This window comes from Triturus cristatus, chromosome 8, assembly GCF_964204655.1.
Source record: "Triturus cristatus chromosome 8, aTriCri1.1, whole genome shotgun sequence".
NCBI lineage: Eukaryota > Metazoa > Chordata > Amphibia > Caudata > Salamandridae > Triturus > Triturus cristatus.
Window position 1 is genome coordinate 980,486,691 of NC_140591.1, and position 25,694 is coordinate 980,512,384.

Here is a 25,694-nt window from a genome sequence, read left to right on the forward strand (position 1 = left end):
ACGTTTTTCTATCCCAAGCAATAGCTGTCCAGCAATAACAGGGAAAATAGATTAGATTTTTGGAGTCCATGTGAGGTTTGGCTGGGCACTCTTGATCAATAAAGATACTGGTCCAATGATTAAGCCTTACACTTGACATACTTCATCTCTCTGGTTCTACACGGTGCCCAGGTTTTTAGAACAATTATACAGAGAGGTTTTGTGTAAAGCAACTCCAATTAGTTACAGAGCTCTCCAGTTGGTGCTGTTGAGAGGGAGCCCACAGGAGTGATCTTAATAGCTCTGTGGTATCTATTGGCGAATGAGGACTAATAAGAAACAAAAAAATAAAAAAGAAACAACAACAAAAATAGCTGTCCAGCACTGCCAGGTGGCGCTGTGCTCTTCAGCCAGAGTTCTGCCTACTGGATGTTATGACATTGTAGCTTACTTGATGCAAATAACTGCCCTAGCATTAAATCCTGTTTTTTGCATTCATCATCAATGCGAATCAAAAAGCCTTTCTAAGTGCTTCACCAATACAAATCCTCAGCTTTTGCACAGTGGCTTGATGAGATATCTCCTTCTAAGATTTCAGGACTTAAAGCCTGTCACAGATGCCACAAGAATATATCCTTATGAGACCCACATAACATCTGCACATTGTGTTATGGTTTGAGCAATGGTGCCAAACGTTTGATTCCTGTCCATTGACACACAAATGGCCATTAGAGAGAAGTATTTGAGCGGGTGGCTAAGCTAGTTTGGCCAATTCCAAAGAAACACTCCAAAATGTTCCCCTTCTTCTGTACGCAAGTCCTCCAACAGTGAACAATTTCCCCAAAAGATCTTCCCACAAAATCACAAAAAGGCGATAGAAAGGAGAAATCCTTTTCCTCTTTGAGAAAACGGTCTCCCAGTCTCGAGAACATTTGGAGTATCTACGCGGTTACCTGACATCAGGTGCAACACTTCCAAGGGTTAAGAAATGTTACCAGGATACTAGAACTATTTGGATGAAACTCTGATGCTTTTCCATGCCTGATAAGGATAAGGGCTGCCCAGATTATGCAGATTCCTCACCACATCCCCATCTCCCCTTTGAGTTAGTGCTGTGTTTATTATGATCCCAGGGAACGCAAACATGTTATGTGCTGTAATTGTCACTGTTATTCATGCTTGCTCAGTTCCTCTCCATACGCCCTAATGGCTCACTGAAAAAAATCCTGAAACTGATGCCAGTATACTGGCTGCCACCTATTATACTCTGAAATAGTCGCATCCAGTGGGAGAACTTAGGGCTGAAGCCGCATGGTGACACCTGGTGCTGTTGCTGAGGGAATACGTTTCTGAAGCCAGTCTAATGCCAGGAAAATAGTCAGAAGGGGTTAAAAAAATGAGTAATCTGGTGCCGATTATGTATCCGCCAGAAATATCCTAATCTATAAATCATTTTTTAATCAGGTCATGTTCTTTTCACTTGCACTTCAGTCTCCACAATGACTGCATGTGGCTAAACATATATGATGTGCAAAGCAATGTGCATTGCACATGTTAAAAATCATGGTTTATCCCTCCCCCTCTCCTCCTCCTTTAAGCAAGGACGATCTGGAACACCAATCCAGAACTCTTCAGTCTAAAATGTATGCACTCGTGTTTGACCTAGTCTTCTATAAATCTTCAACTGCAGGAGACTCCTTTCCACTGCAAACAGTCAAGATATGAGATTCTCTCACTACAAGAATATGAATAATTAGCAGCCATCTTGAGTTCCAAACAACATTAAAGCATGTCTCTTTCCCTTTTTATAACTACATATAAATACCATGTCATATGCTTGCACAAACAGATCTGTACTCAATTTATTCCATAATACCTCAAGTTTACGCTCTGTAACGATGACACACCATTTGTATAATTCAAATCTTTTTATTGAGTTTATACTGTATGAACAACAACTGCCACCTACATCCATAGGCCGGTGTTGAATAACAACCATTGTGAGAATGAAAAACCAAAGCAAAGTAAAGATAGACACACCATTTTTAAAGCATTTCTCCAAATCTCAGGCACCTCACCAAGATTTCCCAAATTGGTCATTTTACAACCAATACCATGCTCAACTCTGCACTCTGATAAGTGACCAGTGTAAATCAGTGTTATAAGCGAGCACATCAGGGTTAAGAAGCACTATACAACTGGTAAAATAAAATACAATATATAGCAGAAGTACTCCATATCACTGTTAAGTAACATTCATGATTTATCCGTAACTTGCTCACTTTTTTACACCATCCAAACAAATTAAGCCTTTTTGTACTCATATCATGCTTTCGAAAGCCTGTGTAACAATTTGGCCTAATTTAATTGTTACATCCTATATGAATTAAGTAGATTCATTTTTGTAGTATAAAAGGTAGGAATAACTTGTTTTTGATCTCAAATATCCTATAACTTAAAAAGGACTAGGCACAGCACTGGTCACGAAATTTATAAATAGTTCCACCTATTATTTACTTGGAATTTTGACTTGTATATTGCATTAATTGAACTATGTGGATTTTGCAAGAAAGAGCAATCATCTTTATTGCTTTCAGTACTGTATTTATTGAAATTGTAAAAAAAAATAAGTGCAAGGCCCAATGAATTTCTAAAGAGCAATAGTTGGCCCTACCAAAGCACAATGTGCCAAATGTCAAGGTTGCCTAGGGCCTTTTTTAGAGTTTTGCAGATGCTTCATAACAAACTTGGGGAATGACCCTCTAGCTGTATAATATATTATAGTGTATAGCAGTTGTAAAACTGTAGACGGGATATCCGCCACATTTGTGATGGAGTATCCTGTCTACCAAACTCTAAATAAAGTAGTTAGTCTTGATTGCACAGCATTCCTCTTTCTTCCCCTACATTACAACTCCTGTCTCTTTATCTCACTCTGACTGGTTAGTTTTCATCGCTGCATTCTGCCTTTATCACTGTTTTCCTATCTTTCTCTGCACCTTCTTTCTTTCTCTTGCTCTAGGTCAAAGTCTGATGATAGCAAAAATGTTCTAGTCTCCAAAAATGAGTAACAATGCCCAACACATTAAACCACATTCCGTCCACCCCCTTCCTTCCTTCCCCTTGGTTTCTACTGTCCTTGTCCTCAACATTCCACAGCTGACTCCAGGGCACTGGACTGTGGTGGTGTAGCGAATAAAGTCTTCTCAACACTTACCCGAGTGTTGTCTTCTCAATTATATCACTGGCGACCATCTACCATGTGGGGACGGTTCACCACCACCCCCAACTTCTTCTCCAGTGCTGACTGTTCTTTCTACACTGGTTCCTCAGAAGTGTTCATCCGGTGTCTGGGTGTCCTGCTGTCACCAGTGCAGTAAGCTGTTCAATCCTCTTTCCTGTGAGGATTCAAGGTACTGTAGCTTGTGTTTGCCAGCAAGTGTTTCTGCACCTTAGTTTGGCGACACCCAGCTGTTTTCAAAATTCTCCTCTCTTTGAGACTGGGAGAACGATCGTACACTGTTTTCCAGCCAGCAGCTGCCTGCATGGCACCTTGGAATATATGGTTGTATACATGGTAGTTTTCACCTCACTGCTCCACTCTGGGTCACCTGTAGCTCCTAGCCTCCACAGGTTTTCACAATTTAGGCGGAGTCGTCAATGGCTGCCCAAAAGTCCACTCTGAGCATCTCTTCAGTGAAGGTGTGACTGTCTTCAATGATGGCGCCTCTGCTTCTGTGAGCACCTTGTCATCGGGTGAACGGTGCACCAACGATCCCCTCAGCGCCTCATCATGGTCAACAACGCACCAACGATCTCCTCAGCGCAAGTCTCTTCATGACGGCGCTCGACGCATGTGTGAGCGTTTGCCAGCAAGCAAACAGCGCACACCGACGTCTCCCTCACTGCCTTTTCTTCGTTGATGTTTCTTGGACCAGTCTCCACCTTCCTGGGCATACTGTTTCCGCAGAGCTGTTCTCGACTCCTCTCCTCAGGCAAGGTGTTTTGGGTGATCATCGCCCCCCTCTGGGTGATTTGTGAAGGGGGTGTGTATTCTCCACGTTTTGCTGCAGGATTCACCGGCTGTGCAATGTTAAAACCTGCCGATTTTCTTTGTTGTCTTATTATTGACTGGCACTGCATTACTTCTTGTGCATCAAGCAGCCTGTAGTTCTTTTGTGTGTTTAACCTTTATTGCCTGTCAGTCCTGTATAAGCTGATGGGCACAGCCTGTTCATCTCTTAACAGGCACAGCATTACTCTTTATTCGACAAGCAGCCTGTCATTTCTCTGGGGGCGTTTCTCCAGCGCTGATAGGCACAGCTTTATCCTTTATACATTACATTGCCGTTCAGTTCCGGTGTACGCTGATGGGCACAGCTTATTCATCCCTTACCAGTGTATACGTGCTCAGTTCACTGATAGGCACAACCATCCACAGTAACAACTGCCTGTCAGTTCTCTATCGCCTATAGGCACAGCTGGGAACTCTGGGGCAGATTTACAAGCCCCTTGCGCCACTTTTGCGTCATTTTTAACATGGGAAAAATTACGCAAAAGTGGCGCAAGGGGCTTGTAAATCTGCCCCTCTGTGCACTTAATGCTAAATCGCTGATGGGCACAGCTTTTGGGGGCTTTATCCAGCTTTAATAAGATCTACGTTGCGACTTCTCTTTTTTTTCAATAGTTGCCATGGCTTCTCAGAACATGTCACAACCACCCCCTTTTCTTAGTGAGATAGGAGAACCTCTTTTACCATGGAAACAGTGGTTTGGATTGTTGGAATCCTATCTCATTGCCATGGGGGGAGAGTTCTCACCACTAAGGAAGTTGCACACGCTACTTCACAACCTGGGCATTGTAGGTTGTAAAACTTATGATAATATCTCAGTGTCCGATCGGGATGGTTAGGACAGCAATGAAGAGGCAAATGTGTTTCAAGCTGCAGTGAATAGGTTGGGGAAGCACGCCGGAAAGCAAATTAACGTAGTACTGGAAAGGGACAAATTCTTCTCAAGAGTACAAGGAAAAAATTAAAAAGTAAAACCATTCATTGCTGCTTTAAAAGGTTTAGCCAATAGGTGTGAGTTCGAGTTGCTACAAGATTCTCTTATCAGAGATCAATTGGTCAGATGTATCAATAATCTGAAGATCCAAGAAAGACTACTGGTTGCGAATCCCGACCTAAGAGAGGCAATTGACATCGCTGTAGGAATTGAACACACAGCTGACTGTATTGTGGCTATGAAAGAGGGTGGTGACAAGCTATCTGAAGTTAATGTCATCAACAAACAAGAGACAGGGAAGGACAACAAAATCAAAGTCAGTAGCACATTCTCTTCGTCAGTCAAACCCAAGTGCTACAGATGTGGCAACCCAGCCCATTTGGCAACAATGTAGCTTGCCCAGTGAGAGCAGTTGTGTGTCACAAGTGTGAAAGAAGAGTTTACCTGGCAAGAGTTTGCAGAGAACAGCGTAACAAAGCAGTCCTTGCCATTGAACATGAACCTCTTCCTGAGACCAAATTTGTGTTCCAACTTCAAGATAACACTGAAACCCCACATTTTCCCTCATGCAACATCACACTTGACAAGAAACATGTATCGGTCTTTGCTGACTCTTGCTCCCCATACACGTTAGTGGATGCCAAACATTTTTCTGAACTTTTTCCTGCATGGCAAGACATGTTACAGCCTCCTGACATACAACCTGGGGGCTACAATGGAGAACCCATGCCTTCATCGGGGATGACCATGATGGAAATTGGATTAAAAGGCAGTAGAACTGTGGGAAAAATGTATATTACAGAAAAGGGTTCCAGCTTACTTGGGTGGAAGCACCAACAATTATTGGGCATCAAATTGGACCCTAATACCCCGACCAAGTCTTCCTGGTAGACCCATTGGTGGGAGGGACAGAGGTCTTTAACGTATTCCCCAAGGTATTCAGTGAGAAATTTGGTATGTTGAAAAACTATCAACATTCCAACAAACTCAAATCTAAGGCCAAGCTGGTTCCACATAAGGTCAGGCCCATCCCACATTTGATGCAAAACCCCTTAAGACTTGAACTGGACCGCCTACAGGCTTTAGGTGTGATTGAACCCATCGAAAATTCCCAATGGTTGGCTCCCATAGTTCTTGCCACCAAAGCCTCGGGGAAGGACATTAGACTTTGTTTGGACCTCAGAGACTTGAATGAAAACATCTGGGTAGACAGACATCCTCTACCTTATATTGATGAGGTCCTCACACTGATTAAAGGAGCTAGTTGCTTCGTTGTCTTCGACTTATCTGCTGCCTATCACCCGATAGAGCTCCATCCGAATTTACGCCACCTTACTTCCTTTATCACCCCCTTAGGCGAGTTCCAGTTCCTACTTATGACATTTGGACAAGCATCGGCTGTGGCTGCTTTCCAAAGCATTATGCAACATGTACTAAGGGATCTGCCCGGAACATTATGCTTCCAAGACGATATCTTCATCTATGAAAAAGATGTTTGGGGACCGGAATGTCAGGCTGAGAAGTGTGTTATCCAATCTGGAAAGGGCTGGACTCACCTTAAAAAACAGAGAAGTGTCGCATAGGGGTGGCATCGGTCGAGTACTTGGGCCACACTATCTCACACAATGGCATCAGACCCAAGCTAGACCAGGAAGAAGCTATTCAGGACACAGAAGCGCCGTCATTCGTTGAGGATCTCAAATCCTTTCTGGGCCTATTGGAGTATTACTCTAAATTTGTGCTCAACTATGTCAGCAGAAGGTATTTTAGCTGCACCGTCTCTTGGCAGATTTGACCACACCAAGCCCACGACTATGTACTGTTACTAGCAACAAATGGTTAGGAGCTAGCCTCATTCAATATGTAGAAGGCAAAGTGGCTGCTTTGGCCTCCCGTCCACTAAAAGGGGCAGAGAAAAATTACTCAGAGGTAGAAAAGGAGGCTCTTGCCTGTTTTTGGGCAATCAGGCATTTTAAGTTCTTTCTATGAGGAATACCGTTCACAGTTAAAACAGACCACAAACCTCTCATGTTTGTTTTTACCATGAAAGGGTCAGATAGGACTACACCCAGGATTGCTAGATGGGTACGAGTGTGGGTACAGGAGCTCGACAGATGCATGATAGCTGAAAAAGAAGTGTTCATCATTAGAGGGTCCCCCAGAAAGTGGGAGAAGAAATGGAAGGCGTGGAATAGCTATAGAGGGTCCCTATGCACGTCCCCGTTGGTGGACCTGACGTTAAGGTGGAAGGAACTTAAAAAGTGTTAGCATTGTGAATGTAATCTTACATATGTTATTCATTTTGGTGTGCTATGGTGCTGCGGACATAAATGTGAATCTATCTGTGTGCCTGGCAAAATTTAATAAAATATTATTCCCAAAAAAAAAAAAGGATTGCTAGATGGGTTTTGGGTCTGGAAGGGTTTAACTTCAAGGTCATGTATGTGCCGGGTATGCAAAACAGTGGCAGATTACTTATCCCGCACACCTATTGAAGTAGAAGAAGATTTAGACAACGGGGAGTGTGAGGAACTTGTCCTTAAATTAACTTGCCTTAACAGAGAGGAATGGGAAGCCAACATAGGAAATGTTGAGCAAATTAAATCCCTTAAGGAGTACATAAGAGAGGGCCGGCCACCAACCAAAAATGAGGTTCCAGCTTTTCTTTGCAAATATTTGGAAGTAAGACTAGAGCTCAACATACAAGGAGGAACAGTCTGTAGATCTAGCACATGTAGGCCACCTAGGATGCAGTCTCACAAAAAACAAGGTACGCTTGGCATATTGGTGGCCAGGCATGAACTCCATGACTGAGAGCATTGTAAAGGAGTGTTTTGAATGTGGGAGGAGTGACAAAATTCACCAGACACGTAAACCAGCCCAATTTCCCCTGTAGTGGTCCCCAGTAGACCATGGTCCAAATTGGCAATGGACATCATTGGTCCACTCAACCTCAAAATGCTCAGAGAAAGATACATCATAGTGTTAGTGGATTACCACACACGATAGATGATGTGCAAGTGTGTGCATCAAATATACAAAGAAACAGTCAAATCGTTTTTGGAAGGGGCATTTTTCGATGAAGGCATCCCTGATGTGTTAGTCACAGACAACAGGGTGCAGTTCACATCCGACAACATGAAGGGATGGTTGAGGGACTTATGCATAGTTCACCCTAAAACTGCCTTGTATTGCCCCCACACTAATGGGCTAGTAGAGCAGATGAACCGGAGTTTAAAGCGTGCTTACAAAGGGCAGAGGCCCTTGGCACATCTGCTTTAGCCGCTTTACAAGACACCATCTGGGCGTATCGCACTACTCCCAACACTATCACAGGAATATCCCCTTTCACATCCTTAAAAGGTAGAGCACCTGGGATGAGGTTATCCCCTCCTAACTTAAAGAAGGAAAAGGAGTGCGTTGTGGATCGAGACGAAATTTTCAAGAAAGTGTGTGATCACCAGGCCAACTATAAGGGCAGATATGACCACACAAAGCATGTCAAATTTTGTTTGTTTCAGGAAGGAGACATGGTTCGGGTTGACCTTCCAAACCTCGTAGGAGGGAGGCCTCCAGGTTTTCTGAATCCTTCAGAATCACTAAGGTGACAAAAGCAGTGGGACGACGCTCCTCCACCCTAGTGGAGGTGCCGCAGATGTTGCAGACCCTTGTTGGTACTGAAGTGCGAGTACCTGCTTTGGTATCACATATGTCCCGTCACTAATAAGCTGCAGATGTCCATCACAAGCAGCTTCCATTAACTCTCGTTAATAGTCTACTAATTACACTCATTAAAATTCTTTCACACACAAACACACCTATTTCTGCTTACACACTTATTCAAACACTCATTCATGCCCACTAATCTAATCAAAGATTCAAACACATTCCTTTAACTTGACATATACTTTCCCATCCTGACTAAAGCTTATTCTTACAAGTACATACATACAAGGCAAAAGCATACATACATACTTAAGCACTACGAAATATACATTCATAGTGATTCTTGCACTCACACTTTCAAATAAACATCTATCTATCTATCTATCTATCTATCTATCTATCTATCTATCTATCTATCTATCTATCTATCTATCTATCTATCTATCTATCTATCTATCTATCTATCTATCTATCTATCTATCTATCTATCTATCTATCTATCTATCTATCTATCTATCTAGCTATCTATCTATCTGTCTGTCTGTCTGTCTGTCTGTCTGTCTGTCTGTCTGTCTGTCTGTCTGTCTGTCTGTCTGTCTGTCTATCTATCCATCTGTCTATCTGTCTCTCTATCCATCTATCATTGCAACCCTCACTGTCTTTGAAAACCTCTCTATATATCAAAGCAATGCCAACTACCTACGCAACTCTATCAACAAATGTTTTGCATTGCTATCTGTCTCTCTGTTCATCTATCTGTCTATTTTTGCAAACCTCTCTATCTATTTGTAATAAAGATTCACGAAAACATTATTAAAAAATATTGTCAGGGCAAGAGCCGGGCAGCCAACGGTAGACGTATTGACTTTGCCAATGCTTATTTTCCTTGCTCTGGGTCAGAGACTGGTGATGCAAAATAAGTCATGGCCAGTAAGCTTAGTTAGTATACTTGGAATTGCATGGTCTGAGTGAAAGGTTACCTGTTGCATGGATGCCTTTTACAGCATGTTTCCTTTGTACCTTTTCTTTCTTGGTAGGTACCTACGGTCTGTAGTTCAAAACCTGTTATTAATTCAGCGCTTCAGGAAAGCCAACACCGAACACTCTCCCAGACAAGATCGGCTGAATTTCTGGATGGATATAATTGTAGAGGCGACCAAGGAATCAACCAAAGGGCTACGATTTCCGGTAAGATTCTGAGATACGTACAATAATACCATAGGTGTCCTAATATCTTACATTTTTATGCACTCTCATATATAAAATTAGCACTTTTCTGCTGCTCGGAAAAAACTTTATTTTTTAATATTTTATTATTTTGTAAGATATGATATATTTTATATTTTTAAAGATGTATATTTAAGTTTAAGAAAGTGGTAGTGCAGACAAAACCTGCCTCATCCGTCGATAGTCTTATTTTTCTATATTGCACAGAGTGAGTTGCAAGTACGAATTGATAGTTGATATTTGGCCGAGCGATTCCCATTATATATACAAATAAAATTAAAGACAAAATAAACACCTAGATGCTGCTTGAACAAAATGTATAATGCTAAAGAAGTCTCGAAAAGTTTGTTTAAACAAATTTACAGTGCAGTTAAAAACTGGTATATATTTTAATAGAATATAAGCTTTCAAGAACTGCCATTTTCACAATTTGGAATAAAATCTAGAAATAGGAAAGACAGAGAATTTCTAGGGGGAACCAGTTATTCGACTTTGCTCTAAAAGCCAGGACAACAAAAATCGAATGGTTTCCATGATGTCTAACCGCAATCACTAGTCATGCTCTAAGATTGCCTTCTCCTGCCTTTTACTCACCCCCGACACATTTACTCCTGCTTCCCAGACATTTTATCTTTGTTTCGCTCTTTGTCTCGCTTTCTTTCCTTTTCTCTCCCCCTCCCCCACTCTCTCTCTCTCTTTCTGAGTTGGCCTCCCTAGTTCCCCCTTTCTGCCTTTTACAAACATCATCCAACGCACACACTCTCTCTTGCTCTCTCTGTTTCGTTCTTTATCATCTTCTTTTTATCTTACGTCATTTTCTCTTGCATCCCTGTTGGAAAGTGGCTTATTGGTAGGGGCAAATGTAGGTCTGCCACTGGCAATTAGGTCACTAACACATGATAGGAGTCAGCATAGGTCTTAGAAAATTATTTCTATGCTCAACCCTTGTAACGTGGCTGCGAGCAGACAGGCTTCACTTCAAAGACAGGTATGTAAAGCATTTAAAAACATTATTTCAGTAAATAATTAAAACACAACACATAATAAAAATCCAACACCAATTTATAAAATAGGAAATATTTTTATCTTTAAAATTACACCAAAACAACAAATATCCAATATGTAGGGAACCGGAGATATGCATTTTCAAAGTTTTAATAAAATATAGCACTTAGAAGATTATAGCACCCTATTGTGATGCCTGCTCGTGATAGACCGGGGCAAAGTCAAAGTTTCAGGCCGGGCGCGATGGAGCCTTGAGCGGCTACAGCTCCCGGCAGGTCCTGGTCTCAGTTTCTACCTTCACACTTAGAAACTTTTCTGGAGCTTTTCTTCCCGAGGGTCCTCACATCTCCCAGCCAGTCCGGATCCGGTGAGGGTTCGCCGGCTTGACTTGTGATAAGGTCCCGGTCAACTTCCCTGGAGCGAACTTAGAAAATATTTCAAGTTGGCTTCAGCGGGACAACCCAGGCATCCATGCTGACACGCAATGGAAGGCAGGCAGCTTGGCTCTCGCGGTTGCTCCCGGTTACCTTTTCTACGAGCAGACTTAGAAAACTTTCTGGAGCTTTTTCTCGCGGGGTCTCTCTATGCTCCTCATGTAGCCGGATCCGGTGAGGGTTCGCCGTCTTCAGATTTTCTCTAGTCCCGGTCAATCTCTGGAAGTTGATGCGATGGAGCTTTTAGCGGCACGAACCTGGATGGCTTGGCCGGCTCACGGTTGAAGGCAGGCGGCCTGGCTAGCAAGGTTGAGTCGGTCTCTCTATTGAACTTTTTTTCAAAGTTGCTCCAAAGTCCTCCAAACTTCTTGAACTTCTTCCTGAAGTTACTCAAGGGGTCTCAAAGAGTCTCAAACTTACTCCAAGATGATCCTTGAAAGTTGAGGACGTCAGTTCCCACAATCCACTGGTACAAAACCTTTACAAATCCACTGATGGGTCTCCAGGGTGTAGATTTAGTTATTGATGTTCCAATTGAGCTCTTTTATCCTGTAGCTTTCAGGGAGTCCACTCTTTAGTTATTTTTCAGCAAAATAATCCACAGGGCTGTAGTTTCAGATGGTGCAGTTTTCAGAGGTCAGGCCTTAGAAATCTTTGCACAGCAAAACTTCTCAGCAGGGCACTTCTTGCTTCAGTAAGTTTCAAGCAGCAGATCTGGAGGGCTCTGCCCCTCTCAGATACTTATTCAAAGTTCTCTGGGTCATGCAGGAGGTCACTTCTGACCAATGGGAGCAGGGTAACTCCTCAAAGTGTGGCATTATTTTGTCCCGGAGTGCATAAAATCTTCCAAATCCATAATGGCTGATTTTCCAGCAAGGAGGCTAAACACACCCCCTAGGATGGCTTATTTACATAGACTTTCCCCCTACCATCTGTACATACCTTCCCTAATCCTGGGTCTGGTGGGGGTCAAAAGTGTAAAGTGGAAACTGACACCGTGGCCATCCCTCTGCCTTTGAACCCCATTGTTTATGACTCCTCCCCCTGGCCTGGCATTCCTATGGAACAGCACACTGCCCTCCCAGCAGAGCTGGTTAAATCCAGGGGCTCTGTATCACCTTTTCAAGGCATCTGACACTTAAGTCTGACCAATCAGGGCAGACCACTGGAAGGCTGAATTTGGACTTACAAACAAGAAAGTCTTATAACTTCTTGTATGTACACTTGAGGAAAAATTCAACAATATAATATTTTAGGATTTTTCACTACCCTTCTATGAAGTGTTTGAACAGTAGCTCTATCTCCTTCCTATCAGGAGTTATTATTTAATAACTTCCTGCAATGTTAACTTATGTAACAAGGGATTTGCAATGGGAATAATGACTTGGGCCAATTTTCCAGCACCAGGACTTACAAAAACCTATTCTATAAGTACTTGCCTTATATCTACAGGAACCCCAACCCATGTGCAACTAGGGGAGACTTTAGGGGCTCTGAATCTGTAGAAAGATTGCAGATTTTCCCTTAACAGTGCTCCTAGCATCAAAGTCGAATTTGAGTAGCACTGCACCACAATGTGGGGAGTGAAATATGAAATTTCACTTTACCCAGGCATATAAAAACTCATTTTATAAGGGGCATACCTTATAAATACTTGGCCCCCCACCCCTGGGATACCTAGGGGAGACCCTAGGGGTCCCTAATCGGCCAAAACATTGTAGGTTGTCCATTTTTAAGTGCCCGAAACCCCAAAGTTGAGTTTGGGCACAATTTACCTTTTAAAAGCAGTCCTGGCACCCAGGGCTGATTTTAAACTGATCTCAGGCCTCATCAGTGCACACATGCAAGTGCAGAAAAAGGCTGCTGGCCTCTAAACTGCCATGCCCCAGGCTACTGGCGACTTCTAGATAGTTTCAATCCCCTGCCCTATTATATACTAGGGGCTTATAGGGTAGGTCAAGCCAATCACAGGGGTACCCCTATATCATTGTGTACCACAGTGTATGTAGGTGTTTTAACTGTATTCTAATGTGTCGCTTTCAGCTTAGCACTGGCCCTGGGCCTGGTTAGGCAGAGCCCAGGTTCAGTCAAAATCAGTTACCACCAGTATCAGTCAGCAAAAAGTTGGGGGGTGCCCAGGGCTCAGGATGACTTTGCAACATAGCCCCCCCCAAACGAAAGGTGATGGGTTACTAACCTACACCCTGGTGGTCCTCATCAGCTAAGTGGAAAAACCTGGAAAGTCCATCTGCATTGGCAACCCCAGGTCTGTGTTCCACTGTTAAGTCCATTCCCTGTAGGTAAATGGACCACCTTAACAGCTTGGGATTCTCCCCCTCATCTGCATGAGCCATTTGAGAGGTCTGAGGTCAGACTGAACATGAAAGTGAGTCCCAAACAAATATGGTCTCAACTTGTTCAGGGACCACACCACAGCAAAAGCCTCTCTCTCAATGGCACTCCACCTCTGCTCTCTGGGAAGAAGCCTCCTGCTAATAAAGGCAGCTGGCTGATCAAGGCCCCCTTCATTTAGCTGTGACAACACTGCCCCAATCCCTTGCTCTGAAGCGTCTGTCTGAACCACAAATTCCTTTGTGAAGTCAGGGGCCAGTAGCACTGGTCCTGAACACATAGCAGCTTTCAGAGTGTCATAAGCCTTCTGACACTCTGGGGTCCAAATCACCTTCTTGAGTCTCTTTTTATTAGTGAGTTCTGTTAGGGGCCCCACAATGGTCCCATAATTTTAAACAAACCTTTTATAGTACCCTGTCAGTCCAAGGAATGCCCTGACCTGAGTCTGGATAACAGGAGCTGTCCAATCCAAAATAGTTTGGATTTTAGCTTGGAGAGGCTGTACATGGCCCCCGCCTACCAGGTGGCCCAGGTACACCACAGAACTCTGCCCTATTTGGCACTTGCTTGCCTTAATAGTCAGGCCTGCCTGCTGCATGGCCTGAAGCACTTCCCTTAGGTGGTTTAAGGGTTTCCCCCAGGTAGAACTGTATACAGATATATCACCCAGGTAACCTGCACTGAACCGTTGCAACCCAGACAAGACCCTGTTCACCAACCTTTGGAAGATGGCAGGCGCATTCTTTAAGCCAAGGGGCATTACCTTGAACTGATAATGACCCTCTGGTGTGGAGAATGCTGACCTCTCCTTTGCTCCATCAGTGAGGGCAATCTGCCAGTAACCTGAAGTCAAATCAAAAGTACTCAGGTACTTAGCAGCCCCTAACCTATCAATGAGCTCATCAGCTCTAGGTATAGGGTGAGCGTCAGTCTTTGTGACTGCATTCAAACCCCTGTAGTCCACACAGAACCTTAACTCCTTGGGTCCCCCCTGAGGATTAGGTTTGGGTACCAGCACCACTGGACTGGCCCATGGACTCTCAGACGGTTCAATTACCCCCAGTTCCAGCATCTTAGCAACCTCAACTTTAATGCTGGCTCTGACATGGTCAGACAACCTGTACAGTTTATTTTTGACAGGTATGCTGTCACCAGTGTCAATGTGGTGCACACACCACTCAGTGATGCCTGGGGTCAAAGAGAACAGTCCAGCAAACTGCTCCAGCACTTGCTTACAGTCTCTGCTGGTCTGTCAACTTTGGAGAGAGCACAATTTCCTCAGCTGACCCATCTTGCACATTAGTGGAGAGGAGGTTGGGCACAGGCTCAGTTTCCTCCTCCACACCCTCATCAGTGACCAGTAACATGGTCCTGCGTGCCCTGTCATGGTGGGGTTTCAATCTATTCACATGCAGGACCCTATGAGGGTTCCTGGGGGTGCCAAGATCAACCAAATAGGTATCTTCACCCTTCTTTTATAAGATTGGATAGGGCCCACTGCACTTGTCATGGAGGGCCCTGGGAGCCACAGGCTCCAACACCCACACCAATTGTCCTGGAGTATACTCAGGCATAGTAGCCTTTTGATCATACCAGTGCTTCATGAGCTCCTGGCTGGCCTCAAGGTTCCTGTTTGCCTTGTACATGCACTCTGCCATTCTAGATCTCAGGCCTAGCACATAGTCAAACACATTGTCCTTTGCTTCTTTAAGAGGCTTCTCTAAAGACTCTCTTAGCAGGCTCAATGGCCCCCTCACAGGGTGTCCAAACAACAACTCAAAAAGACTGAAACCAACTCCTTTCCGTGGCACCTCCCTGTAGGCAAACAGTAAGCATAGGAGGAGAACATCCCATCTCCTCCTGAGTTTCTCTGATAACCCATTTATCAGGCCCTTCAGGGTTTTGTTGAATCTCTCAACAAGACCATTTGCTTGTGGGTGATAGGGGGTGGTGAACTTGTAGTTGACACCACACTCATCCCACATAGCAGTCAGATAGCTGGACAGGAAGTTTGTGCCCCTATCTGACACCACCTCTTTTGGAAAACCTACTGTGGTGAACACACCAAGGAGTGCTCTAGCCACCGCAGGAGCATCAATGGTTTTAAGAGGTATGGCTTCAGGGTATCTAGTGGCATAGTCAACTACCACTAAGATATACCTATTCCCTGATGCAGTAGGTGGGTCCAGGGGACCAACAATGTCCATCCCGACCCTTTCAAAAAGAACCCAAACCACTGGCAGTGGCATAGGGGAGCCTTTGTCTTGCCCCCTGCCTTGCCACTGGCCTGACAGGTGACACAGAAGCTGCAAAACTCCTTTACCTTTTCAGACATATGGGGTCAGTAGAAATGGTTCACCAATTGGTTCCATGTCTTTGTCTGTTCCAAATGTCCTACCAAGGGGATATCATGACCCAAAGTCAGGATGAACTATCTGTACTTCCGGGGCACCACCAACCTCCTGGTGGCCCCCACCTTGAGGTTTCTGGCCTCAGTATAAAGCAGTCCATCTTCCCAGTAGAGTTTGTGAAACCCACTGTCATCCCCCTCCTCTTGCTTAGAAGCAAGCTGCCTCAAGCTCTTAAGGGTGGGACAGTCACGCTGTCCCTGACTGAACTCCTCTCTGGAGGGTCCACCTGCTCCTGTCAGTTCTGCCAAATCTGACAGCTCTGGCAGGGATGGAGTCCCTCCCTCAGAGGCCAGATTCTCCCCATCAGGGTCAGATTCTTCCTGCACCTCTGGTGTTCCCTGGGCTGGCTCACCAGGCCCAGTACCCTTGGTACTCAAGGGAGCTCCAATATTTTCATATGGGGTCCTCTCTCCACCTCTGACCACTGAGAGGCTTCAAGATCATTGCCCAGTAAACACTGGACCGGGAGCACCTTTGACACAGCTACCTTCATAGGGCTTGTCACACCTCCCCATTCCAAATCCACCACAGCCATTGGATGGAGTTTGGTAGTGCTGTCTGCATAAGTCACCTGGTGAAACTCACCATGTAACAACCTCTCTGGAGGCACTAGTTCATCCAGGACCATAGTTACACTAGCCCCAGTGTCTCTGATAGCCTCAACCTCAGTCCCATTCACTTTAGGCCCCTGCTTGTACTTGTCCATGTTTGGAGGTAAGGCAGCAAGTCTTGCAATATTCACCCCACCCAGGCACACTAAGGTTGCTTCCACCATCTGACTACCCCTCTCTGGGGCACCACTCTCCACCCCTACACTGACACTGGCAATCCCTGTGGATGTCCACTTAGGGGGAGCTTCTTGGTGCAGACAGCATCTCCCTGCTTATGCCCTGGCTGGTTATAGCCAAAGCACTTACCCACCTTGTAGGGATCAAATAACCTACCAGGCTTTCCCTGAAACCTCCTCCCTTTGAATTTGGGTTGGCTCAGCCCCCCCCCCTCCTTGTGCAGGTTTGTGAGGGTCTTTGGAGGACTCCTTAGGTTTTTGACCTTCATTTCCCTGGGCTTTCCCTTGGGAAGGGACCTGTCCTCCTTTCTTCTGGTCATCCCCTCCTGGTGCTGAATGGAAACCCGGGTTCTCACCCTCTCATCAGCTGATTCCCCCAACTCTCTGGGGTCTGTCAGCTTAGAGTCCACTAGATACTGGCGTAACTTCTCTTCTGCACAATAAGTCAAAATATGTTCCTTCAACAACAAATTATACAATCCCTCATATGTGTCAACTTTGTTACCAACATTCCAGCCTTCCAGTGCCTTCACTGAAATGTCCACAAAGTCTACCCAAGACTTTAAACTCAATTTCTGGGTGCCTCTAAACTTCACCTTGTACTGTTCTGGAGTCAGACCAAATCTCTTGACTAAGCATGCCTTCATCTGCTGGTATGATTCTGCATCCTCTCCCTTCAGGGTCAGGAGCCTATCCCTCCCAGCTACTGGAATCAACTCCCACAGGAGTGCACCCCAATACCTAGAGTGGACCCTACTCATTTTAAGGGCCCTCTCAAAAGCTGCTAGCCACCTGTCAATGTCATCCACCTTCGTGTACTTGGCCACTATGCCCTTTGGAAGATGAGGTTCAAATCTACCAACCCTGGACATCTCAACATCTTCTTCACTTTCACTGCCACCATTCCTGTTCTTCTCCTCCCTCTCCCATTTTCTCCTAGCCAGTTCCAATTTCCCCTTCTCCAAGGCAATCAACTCTAATTGAGCCTGAAGCTGTCTCTCTGCAAGGGACTGTAGTGGTGCCTGTGTAAGAGACCCTTCCCCACTCCCACCACCACCTTGATTCACCTGGCTAACCCTAGTCACAATGGAAGAAGTCTCATCCTCATCCCTCTCTTGGGTGAGGTTGGGGGGAACATCCTCCCACCCCCTGGGTTCTCCTCAGCTGCCCTGGCCCAGGCCTTTAGGGACTCAAGCAACCCTGCCTTCCTCATCTTCTTGTGTATAACAACACAGGGTAAGGCTGAGCCATAGTTCAAATCAACAACAAAGGGAATGCCTGTACTGATTATTATTTTATGACTCAAATCGTGGAGGCACCAATAATTCAAATACTGACTGCCAGAAGATTCAATCAAGAATAAATAATGTAATTTTTCAACTTTTTCCCAAAAATCAATTTGTTTTTACATTTCTAATTTTTTCAACATTTATACACCTTTTTCCACAAAACCAAAGAAAAATAATAATTTACTATACAGCAAACAATGAATGACCTTAAATTTGTACATAAATAGTGCAAAACATTTAAGACAAATTACTTACATTCACAACATAAAACAAACAACATGTGACATACTGGTCTTATCTGTTAAAAATCTATTGGCAAGGTTAAGACAATTAAAGAAAAAACCAACAGGCAAACAGTGTAGATTCTTCTACCCTAGGATATATTTTAGAGTGCTTCTAAAGGGATATTCTTTCCCAAATCATTTACAACAAGCACAAAGACCTTTTTTATATGGGATATACTTGTTCAACAGCAAAATATTAAGACCAAACTATGAACCAAGGTCGACGCGTTTTGAAAACCCGTAGATTAACATGTGGGGGTTCTCTTCAGGACCAATCACTACAAGACAATAATAAGTAGAATGCCATTAGTAGACATACTCTCTAGAAGAATTATTTTAAATTTAAATGTCCTGATTGCTCAGTCTTCAAGCGACAGGCTTACCTATTGAGCGAAATCAGCCGATTTCGCGTTTAAACTCGAACTCATGTAGATTTTACTAACTTTCTGTGAGAAAAAGAAATGAAAAGAAGGAGAAGAAACCAAGGAAAAATCTTAGGAAAATTGTCCAGTCTTCATCTGAAAAAATTTCAAAAGCGGTACATAACCTCAAACACTTACTTGTCGGAAAAAGAGCCTGCAAGGCTTCAGAATGATTTTAGGAGGCTGTCAAGGCCCTGTGAAAGAAGGAGATGGACTAATTAACCCTTTACTTTACAAAAAAAACGCCTATCTACTCCCATAATTTAATGGAAAGGAATGGGGAAACATACCTTGTTTCTATCGTTTTTAGCAGTATGGTCAGCCTTCTGGCGGCGCCAACACCTGAAAAAGCAGTAGGGTTGGTTAAGTCTAAAAAGCTTAAGGGGGCGTTTGATGGAATTAAAAAGGATGGTTGTAGCGAAGCGAACTGCGGTTATGGCAGCAGACGGAAAGTTGTTTATGTATCTCAATGCGCAATTACCTTTTATTTCATAGTGTCGCTTGTGATAAATTCTTTTAAGCTGGCCAGGCTGAGTCTCGGAGTAGAATAATTACCGGGGTCATATGCTTTTAGTTGGCAAAGACTTCCGGGTTGTGCATACGCGATTGGTTGGATTGAACCACTTGATTCTAAATACGTCGCGTGATTGGCTGAGGGGCAAACATTGTCGCCTGCATCTACGAGTAAAATTAAAGGGGGTGAGTAGACAAAATATCGGAAATTTAATATCGATATACAGAAATATCGAAGTCAAAATATCGATGGAACAATATATCTCTGTCATTAATATCGATGTAAAAAATGTCGAGATTGTTATGTGTAGTAAAATATCGAGGTATAGTATATCGAAAGACATAATATCGTGTAGTAAAAATATCGAAAAAGGATAGTATTAAGTCATTTTGTGATTTGTTAAAAATTATTGTTTAGAAGTGTCAGCAAATGTTTATTTAAGTGTATTAAAAATAACAATTTTGTTTCTATTAATATAATTTTATTAATTTTGATATATAATTTTAGGAGCGGGATGTTGGGTTTATAGGGGATAAGGGTGGGGAGTGTTTTAAAAATATATATTTGAAATAAAATATTTTAATACATTTTTGTAGAATTTGAATTTAAATTTTGAACAAAATTGTAATATTTAAATTTTAATTATGAAAAAAAAAATTTTTAGTGGGATGTTGTGTATATAGGGGTTAAGGGTGGGGAGTGTTTTGGAAATAAATATTAAATTTAATATTTTAGGATATAATTTTTGAAATATTATTAATATAATATTTTTAATTTTGATATGTAATTTTAGGAGCGGGATGTTGGGTTTATAGGGGATAAGGGTGGGGAGTGTTTTAAAAATATATATTTGAAATAAAATATTTTAATACATTTTTGTAGAATTAGAATTTAAATTTTGTAAACAATTGTAATATTTAAATTTTAATTCTGAAAAAAAAAAATTTTAGTGGGATGTTGTGTATATAGGGGTTAAGGGTGGGGAGTGTTTTTGAAATAAATATTAAATTTAATATTTTAGGATATAATTTTTGAAATATTATATTTTAAAACAAAAAAAAAAATTCTAATTTGTTTTTAAAATTTAAATGTGAAAATTGTAATAATTAAATAAATGTAATAAGTGGGATTTTGGGGTTATAGGGGATAAGGGTGGGGAGTGTTTTAGATATATATTTAATATTTAATATTGAATTTAAAAAAAATGAAATTTCAATTTTGGTCTAAAAATTTACAATTAAAAATTTTACTAATAAAATGTAATAATTTATGATATAATTTTTAAAATATTATATTTACCAATAAAAAAATTTCAAATAAGTTTTTAAAATTTAAATGTGAAAATTCTAATAATAAAATAAATGTAATAAGTGGGATTTTGAGGTTATAGGGGATAAGGGTGGGGAGTGTTTTAGATATATATTTATTAGTTAATATTGAATTACAAAAAAATTACATTTAAATTTTGGTATTAAAATTTACAATTAAACATTTTACTAATAAAATACATTTAATAAGTGGGATTTTGGGGTTATAGGGGATAAGGGTGGGGAGTGTTTTTGAAAAATATTTAATATTTTATAAAAAAATAAAGAAAATTTAATTTTGGTATTAAAATTTAAAATAAAAAAAATTACTAATAAAATAAATGTAATAAGTGGGAATTGGGGGTTATAGGGGATAAGGGTGGGGAGTGCTTTCGAAATATATGTAATATTTTATATTTGAAAAAAATAATGGAAATTTCTAATTTGGTAATAAAAGTTAATTTTAATCATTTTAATAATAAAATAAATGTCATAAGTGGTATTTTGGGGTTATAGGGCATAAGGGTGGGGAGTGTTTTAGAAATATATAAAAAATTTAATATTAATAAAAAATAATTTACATTTAGAAATGTTCTTTGAATTAACATTTAACAATTTTAAGAAGATAATTCATTTAATAAGAGTGATGTAGGATTTATAGGGGATAAGTGTGGGTAGTGTTTACAAATTAGTAATTGTTTTGAAAAATCAAAAATATATAGTAACCCTAATTCAATATAGATTGGAGTGGGAATAGTACATTATTTATGGTCAGTGTGCAGCACCTACTTTGATTTCTTATAGACTGGAGTGGGAATAGTAAATTATTTATGGTCAGTGTCAAGCATCTACTTTAATTTATTATAGACTGGAGTGGGAATAGTAAATTATTTTTGGTCAGTGTCCAGCATGTATTTTAATTTTTTATAGACTGGAGTGGGAATAGTAAATTATTTATGGTCAGTGTCCAGCACCTACTCTAATTTATTATAGACTGGAGTGGGAATAGTAAATTATTTATGGTCACTGTCCAGCACCTACTTTAATTTTATATAGACTGGAGTGGGAATAGTAAATTATTTATGGTTAGTGTCCAGCACCTACTCTGATTTATTATAGACTGGAGTGGGAATAGTAAATTATTTATGGTCACTGTCCAGTACCTACTTTAATTTATTGTAGAATGGAGTGGGAGTAGTAAATTATTTATGGTCACTGTCCAGCACCTACTTTAATTTATTATAGACTGGAGTGGGAATAGTAAATTATTTATGGTCAGTGTCAAGCATCTACTTTAATTTATTATAGACTGGAGTGGGAATAGTAAATTATTTATGGTCAGTGTCCAGCACCTACTTTAATTTATTATAGACTGGAGTGGGAATAGTAAATTATTTTTGGTCAGTGTCCAGCATGTACTTTAATTTTTTATAGACTGGAGTGGGAATAGTAAATTATTTATGGTCAGTGTTCAGCACCTACTCCAATTTATTATAGACTGGAGTGGGAATAGTAAATTATTTATGGTCACTGTCCAGCACCTACTCTAATTTTTTATAGACTGGAGTGGGAATAGTAAATTAGTTATGGTCAGTGTCCAGCATGTACTTTAATTTTTCATAGACTGGAGTGGGAATAGTAAATTATTTATGGTCAGTGTCCAGCACCTACTCTAATTTATTATAGATTGGAGTGGTAATAGTAAATTATTTATGGTCACTGTCCAGCACCTACTCTAATTTTTTATAGACTGGAGTGGGAATAGTAAATTATTTATGGTCAGTGTCCAGCATCTACTCTAATTTGTTATAGACTGGAGTGGGAATAGTAAATTAATTATGGTTAGTGTCCAGCACCTACTCTATTTTATTATAGACTGGAGTGGGAATAGTAAATTATTTTTGCTCACTGTCCAGCACCTACTCTAATTTTTTATAGACTGGAGTGGGAATAGTAAATTAGTTATGGTCAGTGTCCAGCATGTACTTTAATTTTTCATAGACTGGAGTGGGAATAGTAAATTATTTATGGTCAATGTCCAGCACCTACTCTAATTTATTGTAGACTGGAGTGGTAATAGTAAATTATTTATGGTCACTGTCCAGCACCTACTCTAATTTTTTATAGACTGGAGTGGGAATAGTAAATTATTTATGGTCAGTGTCCAGCACCTACTCTAATTTATTATAGACTGGAGTGGAAATAGTAAATTATTTATGGTTAGTGTCCAGCACCTACTCTAATTTATTATAGACTGGAGTGGGAATAGTAAATTATTTATGGTCACTGTCAAGCACCTACTCTAATTTTTTATAGACTGGAGTGGGAATAGTAAATTATTTATGGTTAGTGTCCAGCACCTACTCTAATTTATTATAGACTGGAGTGGGAATAGTAAATTATTTATGGTCAGTGTCCAGCACCTATTCTAATTTATTATAGACTGGAGTGGTAATAGTACATTATTTATGGTCACTGTCCAGCACCTACTCTAATTTTTTATAGACTGGAGTGGGAATAGTAAATTATTTATGGTCAGTGTCCAGCACCTACTCTAATTTATTATAGACTGGAGTGGGAATAGTAAATTATTTATGGTTAGTGTCCAGCACCTACTCTAATTTATTATAGACTGGAGTGGGAATAGTAAATTATTTATGGTCACTGTCCAGCACCTACTCTAATTTTTTATAGACTGGAGTGGGAATAGTAAATTATTTATGGTCAGTGTCCAGCACCTACTCTAATTTATTATAGACTGGAGTGGTAATAGTAAATTATTTATGGTCACTGTCCAGCACCTACTCTAATTTTTTATAGACTGGAGTGGGAATAGTAAATTATTTATGGTCACTGTCCAGCACCTACTCTAATTTATTATAGACTGGAGTGGGAATAGTAAATTATTTATGGTCAGTGTCCAGCACCTACTCTAATTTATTATAGACTGGAGTGGGAATAGTAAATTATTTATGGTCAGTGTCCAGCACCTACTCTAATTTATTATAGACTGGAGTGGGAATAGTAAATTATTTATGGTCAGTGTCAAGCATCTACTTTAATTTATTAATGACTGGAGTGGGAATAGTAAATTATTTATGGTCAGTGTCCAGCAACTACTCTAATCTGTATGGTATTCAATGAAATTAAATTACATTAATATAGCAATAATAAAAATATATAAAAGTGAATATTATTTGTATTTTATTATTATATATTGGATTTGTACTAATTAATTAAATATTTATAGTTTAGGATAATAAATACATGTAAAGTTTTAATGTGATATGTTTGGAATATTTAATATTATTATTAGGAAAAATATATGAATATTTTGTATTGGAATAATGGGTAATGGCATTCTGTAATTTTATAATATTTATTGATTTTTATTTTTTTATAAAAAAAATATTCTATATGTTAAATATTCATAATAGAAGATCAATATTAATAATCAGAGAAACACAATTAATAAGACAAGAACATGGTTTTTATTGTAGTTTTTTTAAATTTGTTATTGTTTATTCATTTGAGTAAGATCATTCAGAAATAGCATTATTTACATTGTAATTAAATTGAAACATATTGAATATAGGTGAGAACAAATTTTATGTACATTTAGTATATTTTCTAACATTTTTTAGTAAATTAAAAATATTATTAATAATGTTGTACAATGTAGTGTTTTAAATTAAATTTAACATAGCAATAGGTTTTGTAAATCTTTATACAAAACTTTTGGCAAATATTTTCATATATAAACATTTTAATATTTGTAGTACAAACATGTTATGCCTTTTTTATTAATATTAATATGTAAAATATTAATATTAATTATTTTTACAATGTTTTCAAAACAAACATATTTTTAACATAAATAAAATTTTAGCATTCATGCAAAAAATTTGTAACAATTTTTCATACATTGTTCTGTAGTATTATCTTTTTAGAAATTATAATAAAAAATATTTTAAATTTTTTAATATTTATTTATATAATTTTAATCATTAGGAACATTTGTTGACAATTTGTAGGTAAATGAAAAAAATAGGTCTATTTTTGCTAAATAATATAAAATATTTGTGTGTGAATTTACTGTTTTACCTGATTTAATTAGGGCTTTTTAGTATAGTTAAATGTTTTATTATGTTTTGGGCACTCTATTTTGTAACCCGGTAATGTTGTTTTGGGTCATTTGGTTTGAAGGGAAGCTCGCGGTTGGGAGTTACTTCGCGTCGTGAAAGGTAAGGTTTGTTTTATATGTTTTAGATGGTTTTAAACTTTATTTTGAGCCTAGTTAGATAATGTTTAGTGTAGCTGTACATATATTAGTTATATTTGGAAATGTTATGTGTTAGAGTTGCGTGTTGTGTTTTTACGTGTTTTTAACGATGTGTAGGCATGTTTCGAGAGTTAGGTTTAAGGTGTTTAATGTATATTTAGAACTGTTTTAAATCTAGTATTATTGTTAGTAAGTGATTATGTGTTGTTTTATGTGGGTGGGAATGTATGTTGCTTTGTTTTTACAATTTCTTTTCTAGGTTATTCGTTTCGGATGGACTCGTTTTTTTTTTAAAGAAGTGTGTGTTCGTTTTATTGAACAATATGTTTTTTACACTTCTTTAAATGTTTCGGTTTTCATGGATCGTTTTTTAATATTTTTAGCTATTTTCGGGTTTTTCATGGTTTTTCGAAGGATATTTGGTGAATGGATTCTGGATTTAATCGGCAGTTGTATTTTTGCATTTTTTTTTGGGAACCTTTTTTTTAATGTTTGGATTGTGTAAGCAGGAAATGGATTTTTCAGACTTTGGAATAAACTTGGTAAGTTAATTTATTATTATTTCTTGTGGGTGGGTATTGTTTAATAGTATTGTTTATTTTTATTTTATTACAAATATTATTAATGTGTGTTAATATATTTTTGACAATATGTATAAATATGTTACACACAGTAATTATTTTTGTAATAAGATAAATATATTTTATGTGTTTGATATTATTGAAAATG

At 39.8% G+C, this 25,694-nt stretch overlaps 1 protein-coding gene across 1 annotated transcript in view; it reads left to right on the plus strand.

Annotated features, from left to right (window-relative positions):
• MAP3K15 (mitogen-activated protein kinase kinase kinase 15) overlaps positions 1 to 25,694 on the plus strand; it is a 1,172,574-nt gene that overhangs the window by 660,091 nt on the left and 486,789 nt on the right. The window contains exon 10 of the mRNA XM_085622522.1: positions 9,689 to 9,839. Coding sequence (XP_085478648.1) covers positions 9,689 to 9,839 — 151 coding nt within the window. The remainder of the gene's footprint in view (positions 1 to 9,688; positions 9,840 to 25,694) is intronic.